Source organism: Physeter macrocephalus, chromosome 3 (assembly GCF_002837175.3).
Source record: "Physeter macrocephalus isolate SW-GA chromosome 3, ASM283717v5, whole genome shotgun sequence".
NCBI classification, from domain to species: Eukaryota; Metazoa; Chordata; class Mammalia; order Artiodactyla; family Physeteridae; genus Physeter; species Physeter macrocephalus.
Genome location: NC_041216.1, coordinates 1676679 through 1694260, shown reverse-complemented (window position 1 = coordinate 1694260; position 17582 = coordinate 1676679). Strand labels below are relative to the sequence as shown.

The 17582-nt window shown below is 45.2% G+C and overlaps 1 protein-coding gene across 6 annotated transcripts in view; it reads left to right on the top strand.

Annotated features, from left to right (window-relative positions):
* The window catches only part of ZNF691 (zinc finger protein 691), a 60868-nt gene that overhangs the window by 3572 nt on the left and 39714 nt on the right, over positions 1-17582 (top strand). Inside the window, exon 2 of one of the 6 annotated variants that reach the window (XM_055082586.1) lies at positions 4502-5973. The exons of 4 other annotated variants lie outside the window; for them this stretch is intronic. In XM_055082586.1, coding sequence (XP_054938561.1) covers positions 4511-5344 — 834 coding nt within the window. In that variant the 5' untranslated portion in view covers positions 4502-4510 and the 3' untranslated portion in view covers positions 5345-5973. Of the gene's footprint in view, positions 1-680; positions 5974-17582 lie in introns of those variants that run through there. One more of the 6 variants, XM_055082589.1, reaches the window with a different exon arrangement.

Here is a 17582-nt window from a genome sequence, read left to right as displayed (position 1 = left end):
CCCAAGCCCCTACCTTCCCGCCCTTCTGTTGGCCTTTGAGTAGTCCAGCCCCGCTTCCACTGACCATACCTTTGGGGTCAGCTTCTCCTTTTCTCCCACCGCTCCGGCCCCAAGCCCGCCGGCAAGTCTCCGCATGGGTGCTTTTTGCTTCCCACTGTATGGACGTATCATGATTTATTGATCCACTTTTCTATAATGGACATTTGAGGGGTATGTTAGTCAGTGTTCTCCAGAAAAACAGATCTGATAGGAGATAGAAAAAAAGAGAGAGAGAGAGAGAGAGAAGAGAGGATTTATTATAGGAATCAGTTCACCCGATTATGGAGGCTGAGAAGTCCCAGGATCTGCTCTCTGTAATTTGGGGAGAACCAGGAAAGCCAGTGGTGTAATTCTGTTCAGGGGCCAGCTTCTCCTTTTCTCCCACCGCTCCGGCCCCAAGCCCGCCGGCAAGTCTGAACCCAGCTCCTGTGCTCTAGAACGCTCGTGCCCTGAGACTCCGCCCCAGTGCACACGACCCGGCCTCTTGGGCCGGGTGTCCTGACCAGTCTCCTCGGACCCTCTGACTCTTTTGGTCCTTCTCTATCTCTCACCCCTTATCCACCTCCCCTGTACAATTCCCAGTTCTTTAACACAGTTTCCCTGATCTTTCGAAGCTCCTCTCTCCCCTTCCTCCCCCCCAGCTCTCGACTTGATCCTAACGACCCCGAACTTCGACCCTTCAGACCGCTTTCCAGCTTGGCCTCTTCCCTCTCACACAGGCCTTTGGCCTTCAGCATCTGTGATCAACAACCCCACCTTCTTGGCGCTAACTCCTTAGACCTGGCTCCTTTTCCACTGCCTCAGTCCCTTCCACCCTCCCTGTACCTCTGAGCCTCCTGGGAAGACAAGCCCCATGGGCCCCTTTCTCCTCTGAAATCTCTGAAATGTAATATGTAAGAGCCTCTTTATCTGCCACTGTCTTCTCAGTAGTTGGTGGGCTCCCCATCTCGGTTAAGTCCCAATGTTGCTCACCCATCCTGCAAATCGTAGCTCAAAGACCACCTTTTCCGTCAAGCTGCGCATCTCTGATCTCTTCAGGGAGATATGCCTGTGTCATCAGAGCTACCGTGGCACTGTTCCTTCTTTCCTTTCTTCCTTTCCTCTTTCTCTCCTCTTCCTCCGATACTGGTGTAGTGCTTAAAAGCACTGGCTTTGGAGTGATGGGCATGGCTCCCAGTTCGGCCACTCACTTGCTGTGTGCCCTTGGGCAAATTACAATTTCCCTGCTTCCACTGGAACTTAACCTTCTACACTGTATGAGTTTCTGGAGTTCATGGCCTATTTCGCTGCACTGTACCATAAACTCTTTTAGGGTGGTGACTATAGTCTTAAATCTTTTTGCTCTTTTTTGACCCAGCATTCAGCCCTGGGTAGAGTCAGAGCTTGGTATATTGTGGGTTCTCAGGATAGCAGGATTGGTAGTGAGTGGAGGCCACGTAGCTCATTGCATTAAAGACAGATGGTGGAGCCCTAGGTGGGATGGGTAGCAGTAGGAAGTAAATTAGATCATATCCATTCACTTGTACTTAAAAAAAGATCCCAGCCGCTCCGCGGCATATGGGATCTTCCCGGACCGGGTCACGAACCCGTGTCCCCTGCATCGGCAGGCGGATTCTCAACCACTGCGCCACCAGGGAAGCCCTTAAAAAAAGATTTTTGAGCACCAGGCCTTGTGCTGGAGAGATTACCAGAATGACCCAGTCCCTGCCCTCAAGTTGCTTATAAACTAATAGTGGAAATAGACCTGTAAACAGATCATTGCAAATCACTGTAAAAGCAAGTACAAGATTCTGTGGGTGCATAAAGGAGGAAGTGGGCAGGAATTAGGCGATTGCTAAGGAATAGTGGGTGAGAATAGACACAAGTAGGCATGAAATGGGTTCTGGAGACAGGCCCGGCCTTCATTCAATTCATTCAGCAAATATTTATTAAGGATCTACTAGGTATGACTGCCACTGCTGTAGGAGTTGGGGTTATATTAATGAATAAAGCAAAGAACGTGGCCCTCATGGGACTTATGTTTTGCAGGGGGAGGCCGATACTAAATAATAGACATAAAAAACAGATTGTTAGGAGGCGAGAAGTGCTGTGGGGCAGGGGAGACTGAGTGAGGGGGAAGGGGCTGTAATTTTTATATTTAAATTTTATTTTTTTGGAGGGGTTGTAATTTTTAAAAGGATGGCCAGGAGACAGTGAATAAGTATCAGAATAAATTGTTTCTGATTTTTTTTTTGCATTTTTGAAAGTGAAGCAAGCCTATTATTTTTCACATCACTTATGTAGATTCTTGAAAAAGCACTCTCTAATAGAGATTGGTAAATTATACTTCACCTCCTTTTGTTTTTTTAAATAGGTCTTTATTGGAGTATAATTGCTTCACAATGCTGTGTTAGTTTCTGTGGTACACCAAAGTGAATCAGCCATATGCATACATATGTCCTCATATCCCCTCCCTCTTGAGCCACTCTCCCTATCCCACCCCTCTAGGTCATCACAAAGCACCGAGCTGATCTCCCTGTGCTATGCTGCTGCTTCCCACCAGCCAACTGTTTTACATTCGGTAGCGTATATATGTCAGTGCTACTCTCACTTCGCCCCAGCTTCCCCCTCCCACCCCATGTCCTCAAGTCCATTCTCTATGTCTATATCTTTATCCCTGCCCTGCTTTTAAATAAAGTTTTATGAAAACAGACACACCCAATCATTTATAGATCTTCTTTGGCTGCTTTTATGATACAATGGCAGAGTTGAGTAGCTGCAACAGAGATCCTGTGGCCCCCAAAATTTACTAAATATATATTCTCTGGTCCTTTACAGAAAGTTTGCTGACCCCCCACTCCTTAAAGATTTAAGGTATTGTCCGTATTTCACATTTAGATTATATGTACTGTACCATTTTTTAATTGAATTTTTTTCTTTCCTAACAAGATCATGTAAGGGATCTTTTTCATTCTTGCCTTCTTCACAGGGCTAGCATGTAGCGTCTTCAACAATTGTAGTAGCAGCTGTCATGTACTGAATGACTAGTACTGCCACACTTTACACTGAGCATATTATAGGCATTTTCTCTAACAAAGTCCTGCTGTGTCGGTCAGTATCACAATTTTAGTGATGTGGTAGTTGAGGCTCAGAGTGGTTGAGTAATTTACAGAGTTGTAAAGACAGTATGTGTCACTATAGAGATCCAACCCTAAATTTAGTCGGTGTCCCTTCCATTACCGGACCCCACCTGGAGCAATTATCAAGCTTTCATTTTCTATCATCAATGCCCCATCATAGTCTATGCTTCCCTCCCTCATCCCTTTGTTCATGTCACTCTGTACAGTATCTCCACCAGCCCACTCTGCCTTTTGAAATGCTGTTATTTCTTCAAGGTTCAGAGGAAATACCGCTCTCCTCTTATCAGTACTTTCTTCCCCTCATTCCCTGTCCTTGGCTGTCAGAACTCAAAGGAGTCTGTGCAGCTTAGCAAGCATTTGCTGATGTTTGCATAAGTAGGCCCTGTGCTGGGCACTGTGTGTGGGGGGTGGGCAGGGAATGTGTGTCTGGGGGAATGTGTGTCTGGGAGACTGTGTGTGGTGTGTGAGTATAGCTGGATGTGTGTATGGTGTGTAATTGTATAGCCATGAATGTGGTTCTGTGTGTGGGAGGGCTGTGTGTGGTGTGTGTGGTATGTACGTGTGTGACTGCATGATATGTATGTGTGTTGTGAGAGTGGCTGAGTGTGTTTGGTATGTGAGTATGGCTGTGTGGTGTGAGTCTGTGTGAGACTATCTGTGTACGCACCACTGTGTGTGGTGTTTGAGTGGAAGTGGGTCCTGACCAATCAGAACAGACACAGCCCAGGCCCTCAGTGGGTCTTGGAGGACCCAGATGTCAAGCCTGTATTTGCTAGACTATGGTGAGGTCTGGGGAAGGGATGAGGTGCACACTTAAGAGGATCCAAAGCTGGGCCTTGTAAACGAGTAGGAGAGCCTCAAGAATTAGAGATTCTGTTATCTTCATTTTGAAAGCAGGCAAATAGGTGGATACTTTTAAGGAAGGCTTTTCAAAAAAGATTAAACATAATGGGAATTTCAGTTAACTTACAGTTAGGCAGAAAAATTGAACTCATCCCCAAATGGAAGCTCCTTTACTTGTAGGTGAATTAGAGTCTAGACTGTCATTGTTTAGTGGTATTAAGAAAAGTGACATTATGCAACTCATACAAATATCTTCTGGGGGTGGACAAAGCTGGGGCCTTCTTTTTGCTCTGGTGGGTAGCTTTAAATATCTGTGGAAGTTTGTCACTTGAAAGTAAGTAAAGGCATTCTATCCAAGCATTCCAGTTAATTGAGGTTATTTCTGATGGATGGTTCCATAGGGATGGTGTATACCCACCCCTTCAGCCAGGACGAAAGATTCCCTGGGGTCTGGCCTGACCCAAGGAATAAAGGTGTTGGCCATTTGTGTTCATTCTCAGGGTTCAGAGATGGGCAGTGAGAAGGAGCAGAGCCCAGAGCAGCACCTGCCTGAGGAAGGGGAGCGGGGTACTAAGCCATGGAGAGTGGATGACTCAGAGGGTTCTTGGATCCCAGATGGGGAGAAAGAGCATGGGCAAGCAAGCCTGTCAGAGGGGCCACCGCAGGACGGCGCTGTCCCCGCTGGAGAGCCAGAGGACCGCTCTGCTCGTCCGAGGCCCGAGGCTGCTGAGAAGCCCTTTATATGTGCCCAGTGTGGCAAAACCTTCAATAATACCTCCAACCTGAGAACACACCAGCGGATCCACACAGGCGAGAAACCCTACCAGTGTTCTGAGTGTGGCAAGAGCTTCTCGAGAAGCTCCAACCGCATCCGGCACGAGCGCATCCACCTGGAGGAGAAGCACTATAAGTGCCCCAACTGCGAGGAGAGCTTCCGGCGGCACTCGGACCTCACCACGCACCAGCAGGACCACCTGGGCAGGCGGCCCTTCCGCTGTGACATCTGTGGCAAGAGCTTCAGCCAGAGCTCGGCGCTGGCCGTGCACTACCGGACCCACCTGGAGCCGGCGCCCTACATCTGCTGCGAGTGCGGGAAGAGCTTCAGCAACAGCTCCAGCTTCGGCGTGCACCACCGCACCCACACGGGTGAGCGGCCCTATGAGTGCGCCGAGTGCGGGCGGACCTTCAGCGACATCTCCAACTTCGGGGCGCACCAGAGGACCCACAGGGGCGAGAAGCCCTACCGGTGCACGCTGTGCGGGAAGCACTTCTCCCGGAGCTCCAATCTCATCCGCCACCAGAAAACTCACCGGGGAGAGCAGGCTGGGAAAGATTCCAGCTGAAGAGGGCGAGGAAGAGAGAGAGCAGAGCGTGGGACCCCAACCTAGTGCAGAAAGATCTTAAGGATCTCCTGCTGCCCCCCTTGACCTCAAGCCCTTCCTCCCACTTTGGAGAACGGTTTTCTGTTGCCTCTGAAGCCGGGATCTCCAGGAAGTCCTGAGAAGGGACTCTGAGTAAAAATCTTCACTTTTTTCCAGGCCGATTTCTTGTGGTAGAAAGTCAGAGGACCCCGTCTTGGCTTCACCTCCTTGGGGTGAAAGAGAAAAATAAGGTAGGCTTAGGACATGCTCATATCATTTGGGCAACCGTCCCCTGGCCTTTGAGGAAGTACCTGTGAGGTGGGCATCACTGTCCGGAGGGCCTCTGTACAGTATGTGGACCGCTTAGGGCACACTGCAGTGGTCCACTAGTTCCCACCTGCTGTGCCTCACCTGGGCTGGGAGGAGCAGGGGAGAAAGGGGCCCCCTTGGCCCGGAGAAGAGGCCTGAGGTCCTACTTTCGGAATGAAAGGGAAGCCCTCGAGAAGCCATGATCCAGGGACCCTCACACTCCCTCCTGTCTGTGACTTGTCACCCCCGTCCCAACGTGCATCTGTTTCCCCAGGGTTAGCAGTAAAACCCTTTAATGAAAAGTACCTGTGTACTTATTTGCGGGGCATCGAAGGAGTGGGGAGGTGGTTGCACCGCAGCCACTCTGGAAGGGAGTTGAATTCCGAGAAAGAATGGGTGGCTTCTCTGAAAAGCAAAAGGAAGCAGCTGACTGAGGTCTGTGAGGAGGAAGGGGAAAGGGAAGGAAGTAATATTAACTGAGCATCCACTCTATGCCCTGGATTCTGCAGGTCACTTTCACATTCTTTATCTCATTTAGTTGTCGCAGCAACCGCAAGGGAGTAAGATGAGCCAAGTGAGGAAAGGTGAAGTCACTCGCTGTGAAGTTGCACAGCAGGTATGTGGCGGAGCCAGAGTTCAGACCTGGGCCTCCCTTGATTCTGAGCTGATGCTCTTTCACTACATTCACCTTGCTGGCTTCTGAAGGAGGAGCCACTTAGGGGGCTGGCCTGGGACCAAGTGATTCCCTGTTAGTGGGAGTTAGTGTGGCCTCTTGATACAGCCCTGGACCCTTTGCCCTGTGGGATGTCAGTGCCCAGCATCAGAACCTTTTCAACTTTAGATTGATTATTGATTGACACTTCTTTGGTGCCTAGGAAAAATGACAGTGTCAGGGAATAGGGGGTGAAGGGTGGGACAAGGTGAACCTAAGGTCTTTGCCCTTAGTAGCAGTAGTTCAGTTCCTAACTGAACTACTTGTTAGGGATAGCTTGTTAGGGATCATGCCTGGCTTTCTGCCCTTCTGAAGGCCTGCCTCCACATGGCAGTTTTCAGTGTTTTCTGCATGGAGGTTTAGTGTTCATCCAGATTTCCTCCAACAAATACAAAAGACCCCTCTTTATCTCTCTTGCCAATCTGGAGCCCTGCTCTTCCAGAGTGAGGGGCCTTCCTCATTTGTAGCCAGTTGGCAGAATGTGACTCTGGCACTGCTGATGACCTGACCTGTCACACGGGATCTTGCCGCCTACCCAGGAAGGGATATGCCAGTCATCATCCTATTCTCACAACAACCCTGTGAAGTAAGAAGTACCCACATTTGACAGATGCAGAAACAGGCTTACATGGCAAGTCAGTGGCAGGGTCAGGAACCTAACCTACTTCTACCCAAACCCGAAGCCTGTATTTTTTTCTAACCATGAAAGACGACTTCCCAAGCAATTCCCTGACATTTTGTGGGATCCTTTTCCGTTTACAAAGCACTTTTATTTCATATACATTTTCCTGCTCCTTGAAAATCTCCATCCAAAATATTTTAAACATATAGTCACCCAACTTGCATGTATGAATTGCTCCCTAATAATAGAAGTTGCCAGGGACTTCCCTGGAGGTCCAGTGGTTAAGACTCCATGCTTCCACCTCAGGGGGCACAGCTTCGATCCCTGGTTGAAGAACTAAGATCCCGCAGGCCATGTTGCCAAAATAAATAAATAAATAAAACTTTAGAAAGAAGTTGCCATCTAACACCTACTGAATGCCAGTTATTATACACCATTATTTCTGATCTCCATGACTAGTCTGCAAAGTAGTAGTATCCCTATTGTCAAGATAAGGAAATTCTGAGGGGTTAAATGACCTGACCTAATGGCTGAGCCGGGATTCCAATCAGGTGTGTCTGATTCCAAGGCCAGCTCTTCATTTCGCTCATTACCAAGCTAGGTCTGCTGTTCTCCTCTCAGTCTGGGGAGCTTGGTAATCCTTCCAGACGCAGAGCCTTAGTGACAACTGCTGTGATTCTTTTGGAGTCTGCTGCCAGTGAGACCCAGGACCTGCTTTGATCTTGGGACATAACTTGCTGGCCGATCTCATTTGCCCTTTTTTGACCAAGTTCATTGGCTAGGTTTTCTGTGTTGGTCCAGGCTATTGAGTCCTGACTAGTCCATTTATTCACTCTCTGACTTCCTTTTTTGCTAGCTTCCTTTATTTTCTCCTTCATTCCCTTTTCCTCTTCCCTTTCTTCTCCCTTTCCTCTCCCCTTCTTTCTTCCCTCCCCACTTCCTTCCTCTGTCTCTTCCTCCTAGTTACTAGGAATACTGACAGTGAAGATGTGGCTCCTGTGTACTCTGATGTGGGGTGGCTGTCAGGTTTCAACAGCAGGCAAACCTGGAAGGGTGGGGTCCTCATCACCTCCCGGCACTTGATCCTGGTGTGGTGACCACCCGCAGGCTCCCTGCCCCTAGACTGAATTCACATGAAGCCCTTTCCCTCCCATCAACCTTATGGCCTTCATGCAATTCAGTTCCATCCACCAACATTTATTAAGTGGCTATTATGTGTCACGAAGCATGGGGTTCTCCCCGCCTCACCTAAGGGAGTTTTAACTGCATGCCCGACAGGGTCCAGAACAGGGAAGGGAGGTTGGGGGTAGGCAGGGAGAAGGGAAGAGCTGTGCACACTTAGCCTATGTTCAGGCCCTCTTTCTTCCCTTGAAGAGGGAACTTGACCTTGAGGAACTTGACCCCTGAACTCTCTCCCCTGTGATAGGAAAGGTACAAGGGACATCAGTACAGCCATAGGCAGAGCCCCTGGACCCCAACTTCTGTTGGAACAGGCAGTCATGCCTGGTCTCTTTCTGCTCTGAAAGTTCTGGGTTCCTTCTGCTGTGAGATCCCAGACGAAAGGAGAGACCCACGTGCACCTTTACCCACAGGCCTTGCCACCTACCATCCAATACTCACTCCTTGGAATCAAGGTATTTCCCCAGAGTCTCTAGTCAACAGGGAGACATTAACCCATTACTGTTTGGGTAACATAACTTCTTTCCCATTCACTATCACAATACAGTAGTGCAGGCAAATTACAGGATTGCTTTTGTCAGAGCCTGGAAGAGAGGCCTGGAGCCAGTCCTACACACTTCTGGGTATTGGAAAATAGTGATTATAACAGCATTTACTATTGAGCCTAATTTCTAAATCTTCACAATTCTGCAAGGTAATTATTGTTTCCATTTTGCAGATGATGAAATTGAGGTTCAGTTAGATCAAGTGACTTCCTCATTTAAGGTCACATGGCTACTAGGTGGCTCACCTGGGATTTTAACCAACCCAGGCCTCATACTAATGCCTTCTTAAGGACTGCGTGGTCGTTAAGCTTTGCTCCCTGGACCCCCTGTCAGTTCCCGCTACTCCTTAGAGTGGTCCCATCCCAGAAGGATGTAGTTCTGTCACATCTCTCTCGTGGTTGTTTGGCTGGGCCTAGGAATTGATGCTCCTGGGAAGGATGGGGTGTACAGAGCCAAGGCAAAGCTGCTGAGGGTAAGGTCTGCTGGGGAGAAGTCTGGACAAGGACAGAGGGGTCAGCCCTCTAACCCTAACCCTAACCCTGTGAAGCTCCTTCTTGTTCTCCCTCCCCATAGGGCATCTCCAGGGCAGTGCAGTGTCCTGCTCTTGTCCCCAGGGTGTTTCGGGACCCTAGGACAAACGGGGCTTGCTCTTCATTCTCCTTATCTGACTGTGAGAAGCTGCAGGACTTTCTCTTCCCCCTGCTCTGGGACACAGTCCTGGGCCTCAGCCTACTGGCCTGAGGCTCCCACCCTGGGTTTAATTTCCACCAATAATGCTCTCAAGTCCTGGGTTGAGACGCCAGACCAGGGTACAGCCCACAGAGCTCCTTCACCTGCAGTAGCAGGCTAGTGACAGGTGGGAGAGCGGGGAGCCTCTCCGCCCCAGGTAGCTGTCCCCCTTGTAGGGGGTGAAAAATAACTGTCCCTTTACCCTTCAGAGTTCTTGGCTGAGACCCCTGTAACAAGAGACAGATTAACAAGAGAAAAACAGAAGTTTATTCATGTGTATACCTCACTTATACCTGGGAGACACCCAGGGAAAATGAGTTAACTTGCCCAGGTGGCCTAAACCATCTTTAGCCAAATATGAAATAAAGAAAGGTGAGGGTGGGAGAGGAAGCCAGTTATGGGAAGTTACCAGGAAAAGCAGGGTAAACAAAGGTAAGGTTTGTTATGCAGATTAAGTCTCTGCCTTCTCCATTGATAACATTCTCTTATGATTTAGTCATCTTCTCCTCCAAGTGCAGCGAGGTAGACACCCTTAACAAATGGAGATTTCCTTTTTAAGTATAAATTTCCCTCTCAAGTAATTTCCACTCTGTTTTCCCAAGTTTCTCCCTTTGAGTGCAGGAGATTGGCACGTAAACCCAGAGTTCCAAGGCAGGATGATAGGTGTCATTACAGTTGTGCCCGGGGGGCTGTGGGAGCCCCGGGGAGGGCCCTATCCTGGCCTGTACTAGTCATTGGGCCCCAAAAGTGAGTAAGGCACAGTCCTTCCTGCAAGGAAGTCAGAGGAAGAGAAACTCCCTTCTGAACAAGGTGTTGGGGGAACACAGGTGGGATGGCTAACTCTGCAGGGGAGGAGAAGGCTGAGAGAGGGATTGAATTTGGTCTTGGAGAATGAGTAAGTGTTTACTAGGTAAAGAAGAGGAAGGCTGTTTCCGATGGAAGGGAAGCATTAGTGTTTTAGGGAACGGTGAAACATTTGAGGTAGTGAAGATTGTCCTGTGTGAGGAGGAGATGAGGCTTGTTAGGTAGTTGGAGGCCGGGTCATGAAGGGTGTTGGATGCCAGGATAAAGAATTTCAGATTGTGGACAGTAGAGAATTTTAAAGCCGAGGGATGGCATGATCGCATTCACCCTCTAGGAAGAACACCAGGCTAGTGGGGAGTATGAACTAAAGGGGGCAAGTAAGTTGGGAACGTGTATATAGAAGCCAGGTGCCAGCTGGGGCCTCTCAACCCACAGAGAGCTCTCTCATTGCCTCAGAGCCTTGCCAAAGCCACAGCACGGGAGAGTCCAAACCCGCCACAATTTCTGCAGATTCCTGGCCCTTATGCTCTCATGGTCTCTTGCCTGAGGTTCCTGTGGTCTGTGCAGTCCTTCTCTGTGTTGACAAAAAATTAATCAGTCGGTCTAAGAAAGAAATGGAAAATTTTATTACAGCCAAACTGGGTATTATGACCTGGGAACAGCCTCTCAGAAAGCTCTGGGAACTGTTCCACCCGTTAGAGGTCAAAGCTCAGTTATATAAGTTTCTGAGACAGAGGGCTGTACATTAAGTGACGTATTACTGACAGTTTACACAATCCAGGTCTACGTGTACAAAGCAAGTAGTGGGTCATGGGTCATCATGGGCCCTTACAAGATTAAGAAGGAAGGTTATCTCGCAAGGAGTTACACCCTTGATGAGATTAAGAAGGAAGGTTATCTCCTAATGAGGTCTGGTTAGTGCAGGTGCACAACACACACTAAAGGGGAGGGAGGAGGAAAAAAGAAAAATGTTATTTTAATTTTTCTCGTCTTACCATAAAATATGAATTTTATTTCATCATCTGTTTTGTCACCATTTGCCTTATCACAGAACTAAGCACCGTCATGGGTTCCCTGAGAAGTTCTGTCATACCAAGCATTTTGTGCGTTTAGAATCCCTTGAAGAGATTGGGAATCTTGGGGAGAGGTCACATCATGGTGTGTGACTAACTTGCTCTTCTTCTTTTTTTTTAAAAAAAAAAAGTTTATTTATTTATTTATTTATTTATTTATTTTGGCCGTGCTGGGCCAAAATAGTTGTGGCACGCGGGGTCTTCATTGCAGCATGCGAAGGCATGAGAACTCATAGTTCTCATAGTTGCGACATGCGGACTCATAGTTGCAGCATGCAGGATCTAGTTCCAACCCAGGGATTGGACCCGGGTCCCATGCACTGGGAGTGCAGAGTCTTACCCACTGGACCACAAGGGAAGTCCCTGCTCTTTTTTCTTCCCATCGCTGTCCTTACCCCTTCTCCTCCAGATTGCCATGGAAATTCCAGGTTGTTTTACTCTATTATAAAAAGCTGTTTAGCTTTCCTCAGCCTCTGATACTAATTTATATACAAAAACACATCAAGGGGCTCAGCAGAACAAAGTCTCACCACTTAACGGTGGTACACCCACCCCAAAAACAGCTGTAAAAAACCCAAACAAATAAATACCCTTGAAGATTTGCAAAGCATGTAAACATATTGAAGTTCAAGACAGTAGTGTGAGCACAACTGGTTGTTCCCCCTTCCTTTTGAGACCTTCATTAAAATGACAGAATAGGAATATAAACACATAACAGCAAAGAGAATGGCAGGGAAGAGGGGTGGCAAGTGTAGAGACTTCAACAAATTTCTAGAAGTAAATGACAGTACACTGGTTGCTCAACAGAGTGGAGGAAGCCATAGCCCAGAAGGTAGGCAATGGGAGTGAGAGCCAATCTTCCTGGCAAGATCCCAGAGAGGCTCTGAACTCATAACCAGCAAGTGCTGAGACAGACATGAAAAGTGGACCTAAAAACAAGGGCGTTTGTAGGTCTGTCTATGCAGAAGCTTGTGCCAGTCACCCCCTAACCCCTTTACCTTCAAAATGGAGAGTGATTGGCACTTACTTCCAGACAAGCAAAACACACACACACACACACACACACACACACACACACACACACCAAAACCAAGAAGGCTCATTCTACAGAAATCCAGTAAGTCTCCAGGAGAAATCTAGGGTGTTTAATGTGTTGACATCCCAGAATAAAACTTTTGTTATTGTGACATTTATAAATCCTCCCCCCACCCTTTCCCCCAACAATCACCCACACACTCACCCTACAGTAACGCCTGCCAGAAAACCCTACTGCCAAAAGTCCTTCATGTTCTGTCTCAGGGAAACAGATACAGGGAAACAGAGGAAATACACAGCAACAGAAGACACCAACTCAGTTACTAAGATTGTTGGTCTGTTATTCCATAAACACGCAACCAGGAGGACCAGAATTATAAAGACAACTAAAAGCATAAGAGAGAGACAAGATAAACAGAATAAGTGACTCTAGACAACAGAAAGTTGTAATGGCACGGTAGAATCTTTTTTTTAAAATTGAGGTATAGTTGATTATAATATTATATGAGTTTCTGGTGTACAACATAGTGATTCAGAATTTTTATAGATTATACTGCATTTAAAGTTATTATAAAACATTAGTTATATTCTCTGTGCTGTACAATATATCCTTGTAGCTTATTTACTTTATACGTAGTAGTTAGTAACTTAATCCCCTATCCCTATCTTGTCCCTCCCTCTTCCCTCTCCCCACTGGTAACCGCTAGTTTGTTTTCTGTATCTGTGAGTCTGCTTCTGTTTTGTTATATTCATTCATCTGTGTTATTTTTTTAGATTTCACATATAAGGGATAACATACAGTATTTGATTTATTTCAGTAAGTATAATACCCTCTGAGTCCGTCCATGTTGCTGCAAATGGCAAAATTTCACTCTTTATGGCCAATATTCCATCGTATATATATACCACATCTTCTTTATCCATTCATCTGTTGATGGACACTTAACTTGTTTCCACACCTTGGCCATTGTAAATAATGCTGCTACAAACATTGAGGTGCATGTATCTTTTTGAATTAGTGGAGTTTTGTTTTGTTTTGTTTTGTTTTTTCAGGTATATATCCAGGAGTGGAATTGCTGGGTCATATGGTAGTTCTATTTTTAGTTTTTTTGAGAAACCTCCATATTATTTTCCACAGTGGCTGCATGAATTTACATTCCCACCAACAGTGTACAGGGTTCCCTGTCTCCACATCCTCGCCAACATTTGTTATCTGTGGTCTTTTTGATGATAGCCTTTCTGACAGGTGTGAGGTGATATCTCATTGTGTTTTAATTTCTTTGATGAGTAATGATGTTGAACATCTTTTCGTGTGCCTGTTGGCCATCTGTATATCTTCTTTGGAAAAATGTCTGTTTAGGTATTCTGGCCATTTTGAAATTGGGTTTTTTTTGGATATTGAGTTGTATGAGCTGTTTATATATTTTGTATATTAACCCCTTATTGGTCATATCATTTGCAGTTGTCTTCTCCCATTCAGTAGGTTGTCCTTTCATTTTGTTGAGGTTCCCTTTGCTGTGCAAAAGCTTTTAAGTTTAATTAGGTCCCATTTGTTTATTTTTGCTTTTGTTTTCTTTGCCTTAGGAGATCCAAAAAAATATTGCTATGATTTATATCAAAGAGGGTTCTACTTATGTTTTCTTCTAGTAGTTTTATGGTTTCTAGCCTTACATTTAGGTCTTTAATCCATTTTCAGTTTATTTTTGTATATGGTGTGAGAGAATGTTCTAATTTCATTCTTTTTCATGTAGCTGTCCAGTTTTCCAGCACCACCTATTGAAGAGACTGTCTTTTCCCCATTGTATATTCTCACCTCCTTCTTTGTAGATTAATTGATCATAAAGGTGTGGGTTTATTTCTGGACTCTCTGGCACAGTAGAATCTTTAAAAACTCTAATGATATCCTCAGGAAGATCTGGGAAGAGACTGCCTCCATAGAACAAGAAAGGTTGCTAGTGGAAAGAGACCAATTGGAAAATTAGAAATAACTTTTGGATATTAAGCATATGATAGCCAAAATAAGATATTCAAGAAACCACTTGGGAGATAACATCAAGAAAAGCCCCTAAAATATAAGGCAAAAAATGCAGAGATAGGGAAAGAAGAAATAAAGGACACAGAAGATCAACTTCTTATGATGAAGACTGCTGGTTGTCCTCCAAAATCTGTTCACCTTTTTTATTGGGGGCACTTAACTAACTAACATTTCCTAGTCTCCTTTGTAGTTAGGTATAATCCTATAATTTAAGTTCTTGCCAATGGAAAATGAGCAGAAATGGTATATGACATTCCTGGGCCTAGACCCTCAGGAAAGGAAAGCAGGCATGCCTTCACATCATTTTCTTTCCCCTTTTTACCAGCTTTAACCTGCAGAAGCCCAGCTTTGATGGTTGCAGACTATACAATGTCCTAGTGTAGACTTGCCAGATAAAACACAAGGCACCCAGTTAAACTTGAATTTCAGATAAACAATGAATCATTTTTAGTGTAAGTATGTCCCAGATATTGCATCTTAGTGGATGGCAGAGCAACAGGCTAAAAAGAACTGGGTTTTTGAATTTAGCATGTAGCAATGCTACCCCATTCACTTGGATACACATTTCAAAACTGTTAGTGAGAGAGAAACACGCTTTTTTTGTACTCCAAGCCACTGTGTTGTTTGGTCTCTTTATTACAGCACCCTAATCTTTCATCCTAATACTTAGAGGTGAATTTCTGCCGTAACAAGACTGTGGCTCGTCTTACTATGTATGATGTCTTACTCTTGCCCTTGGTCATTTTTCCTCCACATTTTTTTTTTTTTTTTTTTTTTTTTTTGTGGTGCGCGGGCCTCTCACTGTTGTGGCCTCTCCAGTTGCGGAGCACAGGCTCCGGACGCGCAGGCTCAGGGGCCATGGCTCACGGGCCTAGCCGCTCCGCGGCATGTGGGATCTTCCCGGACTGGGGCACGAACCCGCGTCCCCTGCATCGGCAGGCGGACTCTCAACCACTGCGCCACCAGGGAAGCCCATTTTCCTCCACATTTTAACATCTCCAAAATTAGATGCTGTTTTAGATAAAATAAAATACCATATTACAAGAAAGAGATAAGGCAGTGATTTCAGCAAGATGGTGGAATAGGAAGTCCCAAATGTCAGTCCTCAACAGAGACGCCAGCTTAACAACAATGTATGGACCAAAATATCTTTTTGAGAACTCCAGAAACCCACAAGCAGGCACAGCTCAACTTGGGTTGTTTTTCAAGGGGTTGGGGTGAGGGTGGGAAGAAGAGTGGAATATGCATTCAACGTTCTGGCTTTTCAGAGGGTTGCCCGAGGGACTGGTTTCTGTCTCTCTTGATTTGCAGTACTGATGGGGAGCCAAAATACTTCGGATGCCACTAAGCACAACATAGTTTGGGATGCTGCTGAGTGAGGTGGCTTGACGCTGTAGCACCAGAGAACTTTCAGTACCACAGACAGACACCAGAGGGAGCAAGAGATTATGAAAAAGAAACCTGAAAAAGAACAGCAGCCCTCTCTAATTGGAAAATTAGCTGCACAAGCTCAGAGAAGTCGCATCCACCAAAAAAGTTTTCAGAGATTCCCCAGAATCTCCAGTCAGGTTAATTATTAAAGGTCTTCCCCTCACAGAAGCCCGTCCAAATGAGGATATCAACAAAGAGACAGAAACTATAAAAAAAAAAAACCAAACAAATTCTGGAGCTGCAGAATACAATAAGTGAATTGAAAACTTATTAGAGTGTTGAACAACAGCACACTTGATCAAACAGAAGAAAGAATCAGCAAACTCAAAGAAGGTCATTTGAAATTATTTAGAGTCATAGGAACAAAAATAAAAAAGAATGAAGAAAAGTGAAGAAAGCCTAAGGGACTTATGGGACACCAAAGAGTAGACCAATATATGCATTATGGGAGTTCCAGAAAGAGAAAAGAGAGAGAACAGGACAGAAAGCATATTTGAAGAAATAATGGTCAAAAATCTCCCAAAACCGAGGAAGGAATTAGACATCCAAATTCGAATATGCTCAAAGGACTCCAAGTATTATGACTCCAAAGGGGCTCACACCAAGACACATTATAATCAAACTGTCAGAAGTCAAAAATAAAGAGAGAATCTTGAAAGCAGCAATAGGAAAGCAACTTGTTACATACAAGGTAGCTCCCATAAGATTACTGATGTATTTCTAGGAGAAACTGTACAAACCAGAAGTGAGTGGAATAATACATTCAAAGTGCTGAAAGAAAAAAAGAAACCTGCCAACCAATAATACTGTACCTGGAAAAACTGTCTTTCAGAATGAAAGACAAAGACTTTCTTAGATAAACAAAAGCTGTGGAAATTCATCACCACTAGACCTGCCTTATAAGAAAAGCTAAAGGGAGTCTGCAAGTTGAAACAAAAAAGCATATAAAAATATACAGCTTGTTGGTAAAGATAAAAATATAGACAAATAGAAAATACTATAATAGTGTAGTGGTGTTATGGAAAGCACTTTTAATTCAGTATAGAATTTAAAAGACAAAAGCATAAAAATAACTAACTATAAAACTGTGTTAATGGATATAATTTATATAAAGACGTAATTTGACATCAGTATAAAGTAGGGGTGGGGAGATGCAAAGTTTTTTTTTTAATTTTAATTTTATTTTTTATACAGCAGATTCTTTTTAGTTATCTATTCTATACATGTTACTGTATATATGTCAATCCCAATCTCCCAATTCATCCCACCACCACCACCACCCCGCTTTCCCCCCTTGGTGTCCATACGTTTGTTCTCCACATCTGTGTTGCTACTTCTGCCTTGCAAACTGGTTCATCTGTACCATTTTTCTAGATTCCACATATATGCGTTAATATTCCACATTTGTTTTTCTTTTTCTGACTTAACGACACTCTGTATGACAGTCTCTAGGTCCATCCACATCTCTACAAATGACCCAATTTCGTTCCTTTTTATGGCTGAATAATATTCCATTGTATATATGTACCACATCTTTATCCATTTGTCTGTCAATGGGCATTTAGGTTGCTTCCATGACCTGGCTATTGTAAATAGTGCTGCAATGAACATTGGGGTGCATGTGTCTTTTTTAATTATGGTTTTCTCTGGATGTATATGCCCAGTAATGGGATTGCTGAGTCATATGGTAATTCTATTTTTAGTTTTTTAAGGAACCTCCATACTGTTCTCCATAGTGGCTGTATC